The sequence below is a fragment of the Primulina huaijiensis genome, chromosome 6 (assembly GCF_012295235.1).
Source record: "Primulina huaijiensis isolate GDHJ02 chromosome 6, ASM1229523v2, whole genome shotgun sequence".
NCBI classification, from domain to species: Eukaryota; Viridiplantae; Streptophyta; class Magnoliopsida; order Lamiales; family Gesneriaceae; genus Primulina; species Primulina huaijiensis.
In genome coordinates, this window is record NC_133311.1 from 4873948 (window position 1) to 4887581 (window position 13634).

General features: G+C 40.3%; 1 protein-coding gene across 1 annotated transcript; it reads right to left on the reverse strand.

Annotated features, from left to right (window-relative positions):
* Positions 1 to 318: 318 nt before the first annotated feature.
* Positions 319 to 13311, reverse strand: LOC140979343 (eukaryotic translation initiation factor 2 subunit gamma-like). Its single transcript, XM_073444696.1, has 8 exons — positions 13121 to 13311; positions 12944 to 13005; positions 12446 to 12558; positions 2462 to 2564; positions 2136 to 2363; positions 1840 to 2058; positions 1000 to 1260; positions 319 to 848 (listed from the first exon to the last, which is right to left on the reverse strand). The coding sequence occupies exons 1-8, from the start codon at positions 13224 to 13226 to the stop codon at positions 546 to 548; spliced, it is 1395 nt and encodes a 464-aa protein (XP_073300797.1). The 5' UTR covers positions 13227 to 13311; the 3' UTR covers positions 319 to 545.
* Between the last annotated feature and the right edge of the window lie 323 nt (positions 13312 to 13634).

Consider the following 13634-nt stretch of genomic DNA (forward strand, 5'->3'; position numbering starts at 1 on the left):
CAAATAAGATATCCGTCTCACAAATACAACCCGTGAGACCGTCTCACACAAGTTTTTGTCTTAAAATATAACATATTAACATGTGTATTATCTAAATTACCCGTATTGCCTAAATTTCATTTGAGATGATTCCGCGCGCCAATATCACCCGACTATGAAATTTCAATTTTATAGAATTAATTTTTTTGACATTGATACATGTATGAACTGAAATTTTTTCTCATGATCTAAATTGAATTGTTCATGTTTCAAAACCTTAAAATTCCAATTTATCATTATGGTGGTTGAGAATATTATGCCCAAAGAAAGAACTCAACATTCAAAATGTATCAATAGATTCAATACCGACTCCAAAACTGAATACAAATGCGAAAAATCGTGTCATGACGGAAAAAAAAAAAAAGAGTATCCGAAAATCCAAACAATACATCAACTTCCATCGAACAAAAAATGTTCCCCGCAATTTTCTGGCTACCCACATCTGTCTCAATTTTTCTTGCCTCGGTCAGCTTTTTTCGTGTTCTTGTGTAAACCAGATAGTTCACTTAAATGGGGCAGGGTGGGATGTCAAGAGTAATACCGGCTTGAATCTGACCCCAGCCAATAAGACGCCAGTGCTTCTCGATTCTACGACTTAAAGCGATTTTCTCTCCTTTGCTGGTGCACACTGGGGAAGTGAGTTGTAGTTTTGCAAAAACGTTCTTGACAGCAACAACACGAGCCCCTGTTGACATAGATCCTATGTTCAACATAAGGATCTCTCCCTTAGCCAGTTTCGAGACTTTACCCTGTCTCTCTGTATCCTTTGTCCTAACGCCCAGTAGACGACGCAGCAAAAAGAAATTAACCTGTAGTAAAGTAAATTGCGCAGTAAAAGCACTTGTATTCAATGGGATTTCAGATGACATGTCACATGCAAAAAGCTATACTTAATCAGGAAAATACAGCATAAACATAATTTGCCAAGAAGTTGGAGATGTCTGAAGTACTGACAATTACCTCTAGTTCAACGTACACTTCAGGGAGTGACCCGACCTCCCCAAGAACCTGGCCAACCAACCTATCTGCACGAGTAAGTGTAGGGTCCATGGTCGTTCCAACTCCAATAAGGCCTCCAGGAACGGCAAACTGTAACTCGTTTTGCTCAGCGTATAAGGAGACTATTCTGGAATATATAGGGGTACACTTTATGTTTCCACTTTCGTCCTTGACTACAATACCTGGACGGACCTCGATAAATTGATTTACCTTCAAAACTCCCTGCAAGAGTAATTCGACAGTTTTATCATATTGTGTCAGTTGGCCAATTAAGTTGCACGAGTTTACTTCTCGTATGGGAGTGATTGTTTCTTTAAAGGATAAACATTATAATTGTGCCGACTGCCATGAATTTCAATGTTTGGTAAAGATGGATTCTTCGTTTTATCAATTCACGAGTTTGAATCCTGCGTACACAATTCCAATCATATTTCACTAAGATGGCCTTAAGTCATGATCATATCTGGACCTTTCTCTCCATTTGACCATATGCATCTTGGATACACCTCGCTTTCTAGCTTACGCGAGAAGAGAAGTGTTAAATATAAATACTATGGATGGTCCCACCTTCCACTGACTTAGCTTTTGGGAGGAGAAACTATGAATGATAAACTGAATATGATATCTACCTACTGAAAGACCACTTTCAAGGCATTTCAACTACATGTAAACAATCGCCACTAACAGAAAACTTAGCACTCACAAAGAAAAACTGAATAAGCAAGTCCTATAAGGATAAAAGAATGTGGAAGCAATCGAATTTTTGTTCTTCAAAGTTATAATTAATAAAAGAAAATCTACCTTCAGAATACTTCCACCAGCAACACCACCTCGAATTTCATCAACTTCAAAACCAGGCTTATTGACATCAAAGGACCGGATTACAATCATATTTGGTGGTGAAATGAAGTCCCTCTCTGGAATGGGAATTTTCTTCACAATGTATTCAGCTACAACGTCAATATTATACTTCAGCTGCGCAGAAATTGGTACCACTGGTGCACCATCTGCAACAGTTCCCTGTAGAGAAATATGGAAAACAATGTTAAATGTTTACAACAATGAAATTTGAATCGCATTCACGCGCATCAATCAACCTGAATGAATTTCTGAATGGCATCGTGCTGGTTGATGGCAACATTTTCCTGAACTAGATCAACTTTATTTTGAAGAATTATAATGTGCTGAAGACGCATAATTTCAACAGCAGCTAAATGCTCCGACGTCTGAGGTTGAGGACAACTCTCATTGGCAGCTATAAGAAGTAAAGCTCCATCCATAATTGCTGCACCATTAAGCATTGTAGCCATGAGAATATCATGACCCTGTGGCATCATAACATTTTTCATTAATATAAATATACTTGAATCCCAGTTGAAACATTTGGTTCACAAATACCATCACATAGCCATAGGAAAATTACCGGGCAATCGACAAAAGAGACATGTCTAAGTAATTTCATCTTGCTGTTTTCAAAGCCAGGAACATCACACATTGGACTGTCTTCCTTTCCACTTCCGTATGCCCTGAAAAGAAATAGAAATTATTATTATTAACTAAATGAACCAGGAAATAAATTCACATCAATAAACTAAATCAGCTGTAGAACCCAAAATCAGTATACGTAAAACCCATGCATTTATTTAATTAGTTAAATTATTTATTTAAGTTTAAAATGATTTTAGCGGTGCATGATTTATGAATTTGCATTAATTTAAATTATTTATGTTTATTTGATGCACATTAAAATGTTTCATTGAGTTGTATTTTTCAGGCGATTATCCGATGCGGGATCGAGGAAAAGAGACCGGCGACGATTTTGGCGATTTTTAAAATGTTGTAATTTATTTAAAGTTAGGAAAGGAGCATTTTAAATGATTTATTTAGTTTTTAAGTATTTTAAAGCCAAATTCATTTATTCGGTGATTTTAATATTTTTAAAACTTTTAAGTCTATCAATTGTGTATTTCATTTTAATTAAGGGATTTGTTAAATTAGTGTGGATTAACATTTAGTTAGTTTGTTAATTATTAATTAAGTAAAATTTTATTCTCTAATTACCTAAAATACACGCACACACACTATCACACTCACACACACACACACACACACATTTCATTGTCTTTTCATTTCATTATTTTGAGAGATAACTAGGGTTCTTGTTACTCTCTTCAGCAGCCACCCTCTCCTTCAAATTATTTCAACAACCTCGTTGATTTTTAGCAGCAAATCGTGCCACAATTCGTCCCGGATCGGCCCTCGCATTCTCTTCGCTTCGGTATCGCCGTATCGTGAGTTTTTAAAGATCAAAGGCATGTATATTCTTTCGTTTTTGCATCGATCTCGTCATAGTATATGTTTTGATGTTTATTATGTGTAAAAATTCATGTATGATGCGCTTGGATTGAATTCGAAACGATTTATAGATCTCAAAACCGGATGTTGCTGTCATTTCGTGTACTGTTCATTTTCGGTTGATTTTCTGGAAAAGTTTTAGTACTTTTCGATACCTTCGATTTGACAGTAAATTCATAATTTTTGGACAAGAAACGAGTGAGTTATGATTTTTCTCGTGTGACTGCTCAAACTGTGATTTTATGAAAATGTGTTCTTGACGTATTCTTGAGAATTGTTTGTTGCAGGCTTCGTTGGGAATCACCTGGTGATCGCTACTGCGTTTAGGTATATTTAGTATGATGTGTGGACGATTTTTGGAGCTTCGTTTCGTGTCGTTAGGCACTTGGTTGCATTAGAAGTCGTAGGAAGCCGTGCGTCGTTGTTTTGGGACGTTTGTGTGAGTTGAATCATTGCCATAGCGTCCTAGGATGAGTCTCGTTGCATCGGTTGGAGTAATTTGAGCGTGGCATAGAAAGTTCATCAAAAATACGTTCATTGTGTGGGTGTGCGCAGGGTTAGCGCCACAGCGTCTGCTGGAGATCCACAGTGCCGGTCTTGCGCAGTGCTAGCGCCGCGGCGCCAGGGCTGCGGCCCTGCTAGCGCCCGCAGCGCAGCATTGTTCAGCGCCTAGACGCTTGTCCATGATTTTTAAACCACTATATTTAGGTCCTTGTCTTCCATGTTTGGGAAAATGTACACACTTCATGTAGAGGTTGTTTCGGGGTTCGATGTCATAGTTTAGTACGATGATTAAACGAGGTCAAGTCCCGAGTGATTTAGAACGTCATACGTCAACTGTTACTTCGGGTGGTGAGCACGACTATTACGTCTAAGTTATGGAAATTAAGTGCATGTAATTGTGTTAGTATGTGCAGCAGTGGCCCCAAGCGAGATCCAACGAAACCATCAACGCCATGTAAGTATGTTCGACGTGCAAAAGAAAATGTTTTATTTTTGAAGTATACTAAATGTATTGTGATCAAATTTTAACGGGTGAACGAAGCCGGTGACCTCTCCACCCCGGTAAAGCATGACCGAGTTTAGATCAGGATTCGAAAGCGGTAAAGCATGACCAGGGATCTCATGTATGCGGCAGTGGACATCCCTGCCAGCCCAGTACTATGGTTTAGTCTGATCAGGCGCATTATGTATAGGTCACTTGCTTTGAAACATATCTCTACGCAAAATGATGATGATATGTATGTCCAAGTATGTATGGTACAAGCATGTTTATGAAAAGTTTTACGATACGATGGAACGTCTATGTTTATGCAAGTACGTTCAAGTTCAAGTATGTACGCTCTACTTTAAAATGCATGTAGTTTTATTACGTATTATTTGTTATTCTCTGTTTATACATGTTGAGTCTTTAGACTCAATAGACTTGATCTATGCAGGTGAGGACGAGTACGAGGAGACGAGGGGTGGGGATCAGTGAGTTGGCTCTGACTGTGCGGAGGCTAAACCCGAGGACCGCTTACGTTTTAAGAAATTTTATGCTTGTTTCATATACTCTGATTTTAATGAGATTGTTTACGATGTTTAAACGATTACTTTTCGCAAACTTTGTTTGTAATTGTTTTTATTTCAAATATTTTCAGACGAGAAGATTATCTTATCGCACTTTGAAAGTTTATTATTTATTTAAGAATTTTTTTATTTTTCCGCAAATTTTAAGTATATTAAAAATACGGTACGTTACAGTTGGTATCAGAGCGGTATTCTTGTAAATGATTATGGCTACTGCCAGTTGCGAGAAGCTCACGAAGTCACACCTCAAGTTTGTAAGTTTTAAAATTTTAAATTCTTTCATGTAGTACGCATCAAAGTCATGTTTTCAGCATGTACATGTTTAAGTCTAAATGACGTGCATCTTATGATATAGATATTATGTTCATGCATGTTGGGTTTAGGTGTTGGATAAATATTGGAACAGTATGCCACCCAGACGTAGGATTGTGCGTGGAGCAGTCGATGAGGATAGAGAGCCTCATGATGGGGAAAAGGCCACTCCTCCTCTTCCACCGCCAGATATGCAGGCACAAATGCTTGCAGGGATGACTCAATTATTCACACAGTTTGGGGGGAACAATGCTACAGTGTATACAGGGACGAGGCCCAGATCAGAAGCGGTTTATGAGAGGTTTAGGAGGATGTTCTCGGGGACTACTGACCCGATGATAGCAGAAGGATGGATTAAGTCCATCGAGGTAATTTTTGCTTTCATGGAGCTGCAGGATGCAGACAGTGTCAGGTGTGCCACTTTCCTACTGACAGGAGACGCCAGACTGTGGTGGGAGAGCGCATCTATGTCAGTGAACTTGCAAACACTGACTTGGACTGGTTTCAAGGAGGTCTTCTACTCCAAGTACTTCACTGAGGAAGTACGCTCCCGCCTGACCAGGGAGTTCATGACGCTGCGATAGGGAGACAGCAGTGTGGCAAAATTTATGAGGAAATTTGAGAGACGGTGTCACTTTGTGCCCCTGATTGTGAATGATGCTCGGGAGAAGCTGATGCATTTTATTGACGGTTTACGGCCGATCTTGCGCCGAGATGTTCGAGTGGCTGGTCCTACTACCTATGTCGTTGCTGTATCTAGAGCCTTGGCGGCAGAACAGGACCAGAGGGACATCGAGAATGATAGGCAGGGCAAGAGGCCCTATCAGGCACGTCAGCAGCAGCAGCGACCTCAGTTTAAGAGGCCTTTCCAGGGACAGCAGGGGAAGAGGCCATTTCAGGTACGACGAAAGGCAATGGTCCTACTTCTCAGCCAAAGGCTCCACAGAAGCCTGGTGAGTACCCAGTGTGCCCAAAGTGGCACTGCCAGCATCTGGGACAGTGTTTATGGGGATCGGGCAAATGCTTCATTCTTCAAGTGTGGAGCCAGAGATCATGTGCTAAAGTACTGCCCGCAGTGAAGGCAGTCGACCCAGTGGAGAGTGTCGCCATGCAGGTAGAGTAGGCGAACCCAGACACGACCCTATTGACTGGAAATATCTTTATAAAGAGAGTAGTCACGAAGGCCTTGATAGATTCCGGGGCCACACACTTTTTTATCTCAGAGACATTCGCTAGTCATTTGAATGTCAAGTCCATTGGACTAGACGTGAACTACTCAGTGATCGTCCCATCAGGGGAGAAATTATTAGCTACTAGCGTGGTCAGAGATATTGATCTTGAACTGCAGGGCCACCTAGTGTATGCCGATCTGATTGTGTTGCCGATGCCAGAGTTTGACATTATCTTGGGAATGGACTGGCTAACGAAGAACAGAGTTCTTATAGACTTTCAGAAAAGATCAGTGTTGGTAAGACCGTTAGACATGGAGTAATTTCTCTTTGAGCCGGATAGAAAGAGAAGTTTCCCTCCCATGATCTCTTGTATACAGGCACGAAGACTTATTCTTAAGGGGTGTCGGGCTTTCTTGGCCAGTATTATTTCAGCGCCTGACGCACCCACTCCGTCGATATCTGATGTACCAGTAATCAGAGATTTTCCTGACGTTTTTCCTGATGACGTCACAGGCCTTCCACCAGAGAGAAAGGTGGAGTTTGCCATCGACCTTGTGCCAGGCACCGTACCGTTTAGCTCCAGCTGAGATGTTAGAGCTCAAACAGCAAATTCAGGAGCTCCTAGATAAATAATTCATTCGCCCTAGTTTTTCACCATGGGGCGCACCATTAATCTTCGTAAAGAAGAATGATGTGAGCATGAGGTTGTGTATCGATACCGAGAACTGAACAAGGTAACGATCAAGAACAAATACCCATTACCAAGGATCGAGGACCTATTCGATCAGTTGCAGGGAGATACAGTGTTCTCTAAGATAGATCTACGATCTGGGTATCATCAGCTAAAGGTAAAAGATGCAGATGTTTATAAGACAGCCTTCAGAACCAGATATGGGCTTTACGAGTTCTTAGTAATGCCATTCGGACTGACGAATGCTCCAGCAATTTTTACGGACTTAATGAATCGAGTATTTCAGCCCTACCTAGATCAGTTCGTCAAAGTGTTCATTGCTACATTCTTATTTACTCAAAAAGCCATGAGGAGCACAGTCAGCATTTGGGTACAGTTTTGCAAGTCTTGCAGAGTTGCAAGTTGTTTGCAAAATTTAGTAAGTGTAAATTCTGGTCGAAGAAAGTAGCGTTTTTGGGTCATATAATATCTAGTAGCGGCATTGAAGTGGATCCAGCTGAGGTGGCAGCAGTTAAGGAATGGGTTGAGCCGAAGAATGCGTCAGAAATCTGCAGTTTCCTAGGCTTGGCAGGCTACTACAGAAAATTTATTCAGGGGTGTTTCCTCGATTGCAGTGCCACTCACTTCATTGACTAAGAAGAATGCTACATTCATTTGAAGTGATGAGTGTCAAAAGAGCTTTGATGCTTTGAATCAAGCTCTTATTACAGCGCCAGTTTTAGCCATGCCATCAGGGCAAGGCGATTTTGTGTTGTACACCGATGCTTCTAAGCTCGGTTTAGGCACAGTTTTGATGCAGCATGATCGGGTTATAGCTTATGCCTCCAGACAGTTGAAGGCGCATGAGAAGAGCTACCCGACTCATGATCTCGAGTTAGCAGCCGTTGTCTTTTGCGTTGAAGATATGGAGACATTATTTGTACGGCGAGAAATGCCAGATATTCACTGATCACAAGAGTCTCAAGTATTTCTTCATGCAGAAAAAACTGAATATGAGACAAAGACGGTGGTTGGAGTTAGTGAAAGACTACGATTGCGAAATTAGCTACCATCCAGGGAAACTAATGTAGTGGCAGATGCCTTGAGCAAGAAAGTAGCAGTTATAGCACAGCTGTCAGCGCAGAGATCTCTTCAGTCAGAGATTCAGAGGTTCGGCTTTGAGGTTCATCCCAAGGGCAGAGCTCCCAAGCTGTCTAATCTGACAGTCCAGTCTTCTTTGGTAGACCGAATCCGGAGAGGTCAGCCCTCAGATGATCAGCTACAGAAATGGAGGTTGAAGGATGAAGCCAAGGGCAGTATACTCTACACAGTGTCTGATGGTATTGTGAAATACAGAGGAAGGATGTGGGTGCCTAGTGTTGATTCGATCAGACCGTATTCTATCCACCCAGGAGGTACAAAGATGTACAAGGATTTACAGATGCTGTATTGGTGGCCAGGGATGAAGCGGGACATCCGCATTGTATCTGAATGTCTCACTTGTCAGCAAGTGAAAGCACAGCATTAGAGGCTGGCAGGAATGCTTAAGCCGCTCCCTATCCCCGAGTGGAAATGGGAGAATATCACCATGGATTTCGTTGTTGGTTTGCCGAGGTCAGTCAGAGGATCCAATGCCATTTGGGTTATAGTGGATCGACTTACTAAGTCAGCACATTTCTTACCAGTGAAGACGACTTTCTCCATGACTGCACATTTCTTACCAGTGAAGACGACTTTCTCCATGACTCAGTATGCAGAACTCTATATCAGCGAGATAGTTCGATTGCACGGGATCCCAGTTTCTATCGTGTCCGACTGGGACCCAAGATTCACATCGTCTTTTTGGAAGAGTTTACATGCAGCCATGGGGATAAAGTTGCTATTTAGTACGGCTTTCCACCCTCAGATAGATGGACAGTCTGAGCGAGTGATTCAGATATTGGAAGATTTGTTGCGAGCTTGTGTGATCGATTTCCAGAGGAATTGAGAATCAAAGCTACCTCTAGTGGAGTTTACCTATAACAACAGTTTCCAATCATCTATAGGTATGGCTACCTACGAGGCACTGTATGGGAGTAAATGCAGATCGCCGATTAATTGGGATGAAGTCGGTGAGAGATCAGAACTTGGTCCAGAGATTGTTCAGCAGACTGCAGATATGGTGGTCAAGATCCGAAACAGGATGAAGACCGCTCAGAGTCGTCAAAAGAGTTATGTTGACAAGAGAAGAAGGGATCTTGAGTTTGCCGTAGGAGATCACACGTATTCGTAAAGATAGCACCTATGAAGGGTGTTATGAGTTTAGGAAGAGAGGCAAGCTGAGTCCGAGGTTCATTGGACCCTTCGAAATACTTGACAGGGTTGGGACACTCGCTTATCGTGTAGCCCTACCGCCGAATCTGGCTGGTGTACACAACGTGTTCCACGTTTCAATGCTGAGAAAGTATATAACAAATCCTTCGCATGTCTTGAGTTTTGAGCCGTTGCAGTTGGCACCAGATCTCTCGTATGAGGAAAAGACCTGTCCAATTCCTAAACAGACAGGAGCGGAGACTTCGAAACAAAGTAACCAAGTTGGTCAAAGTCCGTGGCTGAATCAATCAGTGGAGGAGGCCACTTGGAAGACCGAAGCAGACATGAGGAATCGTTACCCGGAACTATTGGTAAGACTTAATTTCGAGGACGAAATTTATTTAAGTGGGGGAGAAATTGTAGAACCCAAAATCAGTATACGTAAAACCCATGCATTTATTTAAATTGTTAAATTATTTATTTAAGTTTAAAATGATTTTAGCGGTGCATGATTTATGAATTTGCATTATTTTAAATTATTTATGTTTATTTGATGCACGTTAAAATGTTTCCTTGAGTTGTATGTTTCAGGCGATTATCTGATGCGGGATCGAGGAAAAGAGACCGACGACGATTTTGGCGATTTTTAAAATGTTGTATTTTATTTAAAGTTAGGAAATGGGCATTTTAAATGATTTATTTAGTTTTTAAGTATTTAAAGCCTAATTCATTTATTCGGTGATTTTAAGATTTTTAAAACTTTTAAGTCTATCAATTGTGTATTTTATTTTAATTAAGGGATTTGTTAAATTAGTATGGATTAAAATTTAATTAATTTGTTAATTACTAATTAAGCAATATTTTATTCTCTAATTACCTAAAACACACGTGCACACACTATTACACTCACACACACATTCACGATACATACACACACATTTCATTGGCTTTTCATTTCATTATTTTGAGAGATAGCTAAGGTTCTTGTTACTCTCTCCAGCAGCCACCCTCTCTTTCAAATTATTTCAGCAACCTCGTTGATTTTAAGCACTCGGCCCTTGCATTCTCTTCGCTTCGGTATCGCCGTATCGTGAGTTTTTAAAGATCCAAGTCATGTATATTCTTTCGTTTATACATCGATCTCGTCATAGTATATGTTTTGATGTTTATTATGTGTATAAATTCATGTACGATGCGCAAGAGTTTGAGCAAAATTAGTTGGATTGAATTCGAAATGATTTTTAGATCGCAAAACCGGATGTTGCTGTCATTTCGTGTATTGTTCATTTTCGGTTGATTTTCTAGAAAAATACCTTCGATTTGACAGTAAGTTCGTAATTTTTGGACAAGAAACGAGTGAGTTATGATTTTTCTCGTGTGACTACTCAAACTATGATTTTATGAAAATGTGTTCTTGACGTATATTTGAGAATTGTTTGTTGCAGGCTTCGTTGAAAATCGCCGGGTGATCCCTACTGCGTTTAGGTATATTGAGTATGATGTGTGGACGATTTTTGGAGCTTCGTTTCATGTCGTTAGGCACTTGGTTAAATTAGAAGTCGTAGGAAGCGTTTTGGTGTAGTTTGTGTTCACGGGTTGTGTTGCGTTGTATGAGGTGCGTCGTTGTTTTGGGACGTTTGTGTGAGTTGAATAATTGCCATAGCGTCCTAGGATGAGTCTCGTTGCATCAGTTCGAGTCATTTGAGCATGGCATAGAAAGTTCATCAAAAATACGTTCATTGTGTGCATGTGCGCAGGGTTAGCGCCACAGCGCTCTGCTGGAGCGCCGCAGTGCCCGGTCCTGCGCAACACTAGCGCCGCGGCGCTGCCACTGTGGCGCCGTTGTGCTAGGGCTGCGGCCCTGCTAGCGCCCGCAGCACAGTATTGTCCAGCGCCTAGGCGCTTGTCCATGATTTTTAAACCACTATATTTAGGTCCTCGTCTTCCATGTTTGGGAAAATGTACACACTTGATGTAGAGGTTGTTTCGGGGTTCGATGTCATGGTTTAGTACGATGATTAAACGAGGTCAAGTCCCGAGTGATTCAGAACGTCATAAGTCAATTGTTACTTCGGGTGGCGAGCACGACTATTACGTCTAAATTATGGAAATTATGTGCATGTAATTGTGTTAGTATGTGCAGCAGTGGCCCCAAACGAGATCCAACGAATCCATCAACGCCATGTAAGTATGTTCGACGTGCAAAAGAAAATGTTTTATTTTTTAGGTGTGCTAAATGTCTTGTGACCAAATTTGAAAGGGTTTGGAAGCCGGTGAACGTGGCCGGTGACCTCTCCACCCCGGTAAAGCATGACCAGGTTTAGATCAAGATTGGAAAGCGGTAAAGCATGACCAGGGACCAATCCACCCGATAAAGCATGACCGGGGATCTCATGTATGCGGCAGTGGACATCCCTGCCAGCTCAATACTGTGGTTTAGTCTGATCAAGTGCATTTATGTATGGGTCACTTACTTTGAAACATATCTCTACGCAAAATGATGATGATATGTATTTCCAAGTATGTATGATACAAGCATGTTTATGAAAAGTTTTACGATACGATGGCACGTGTATATTTATGCAAGTAAGTTCAAGTTCAAGTATGTACGCTCTACTTTAAAATGCATGTGATTTTATTACGTATTATTTGTTATTCTCAGTTTATAGATGTTGAGTCTTTAGACTCACTAGACTTGATCGATGCAGGTGACGACGAGTACGAGGAGACGAGGGGTAGGGATCAGTGAGTTGGCTCGGTCTGCGCGGAGGCTAAACCCGAGGACCGCTTACGTTTTAAGAAATTTTTATGCTTGTTTCAAATACTCTGATTTTCATGAGATTGTTTACAATGTTTAAACGATTACTTTTCACAAACTTTGTTTGTAATTGTTTTCATTTCAAATATTTTCAGACGAGCAGATTATCTTATCGCAATTTGAAAGTTTATTATTTATTTAATAAAATTTTTATTTTTTCGTAAATTTTAAGTATATTAAAAATACGGTACGTTACATCAGCATTGCCGGACTTACTTGTAGCACATGGGTCGAGAGCATTGATCATCTTCGCACTTGTATATTTTTGCGTTGGCATATCCAAGCTTGATGGTAATATTGCGTTCCAATTCATTTTTAAAGCGGACAGTCTGCAGGTAAAAGTCATTCCAAATTGAAAGAAGTTCGATTCATACATAATATTTTTTAGCATATAGGACCCAAGATGTATGAATATGAACACATAATTTATTAGGAACCCAGGTGAAAACAATCACAAATCATTAAAAGTTACACTAACATAAACTTTAGCAGACGGTGATGTACTCTAACAAGTGCAACCATCAAAATATCAAAACTACTTAAACTGGCGATATTCCATGGTAATTAAACTAGTCAATATATGGCCCAATTCCTATCTATCCAAACGACATTTTTGAATTTAAATAATGAATCGTTCGGATCCTCACAGTACTTTAAATGCCAAAACAAGCATGCATTTCTAAACTCTAAAGATCAAGAAAATGATTGATATACCTGGACACCAGATATGGCTTTAACAACTGTTGACTTCCCATGAGCCACATGACCAATTGTCCCTAAGAGGAGTAAGTTAACGAGGCGGGATAAGTAAACTGTAAACAGACTAACTGAAAGATGTAACAATAATCATAGCAAATAAATCAATTCAAAGTATAATCAAAACAAGATAACCTATGTTTATTGTCGCCTGACGAGATATCACCTCAGGCGAAAGTGGATGTAGTTTTGTCACATCCAGCTTACTTAAGTCCTGCTCCATCAATCCCTTTTTAGACATTCTGGCAACTCTTGATTCTTTAACTAAATACCAAAAAGTTCAATTTCGTGCAGAGGGAACAACACTTAGAAAGCTCTGAAAAGTCGGTAAAAAAAAGTCATTGTAATTAATCTGGTGGCATAGAATTAGATATAAATACAAACATCAATTTGCAAGTTTAATCTGGTAAAATTTTATGACATGATGGCTGGATATAAAGAGCCTTATATGCTGAAGCCATTTTGAAGTTCCATTCAATTCTCACAATATATAGTAAAAGCTCAAAATGTAATCAATAGCTAATTCAACTTGGAAACTGTATTAGTTTAAATAGAAGTCCTTGATTGGCAACATAATCAATGACCACAGAAAAAGAAATCCATCATCCCCCACCATCATAAAAGAAGTCCATTTCCCAACACAACACAG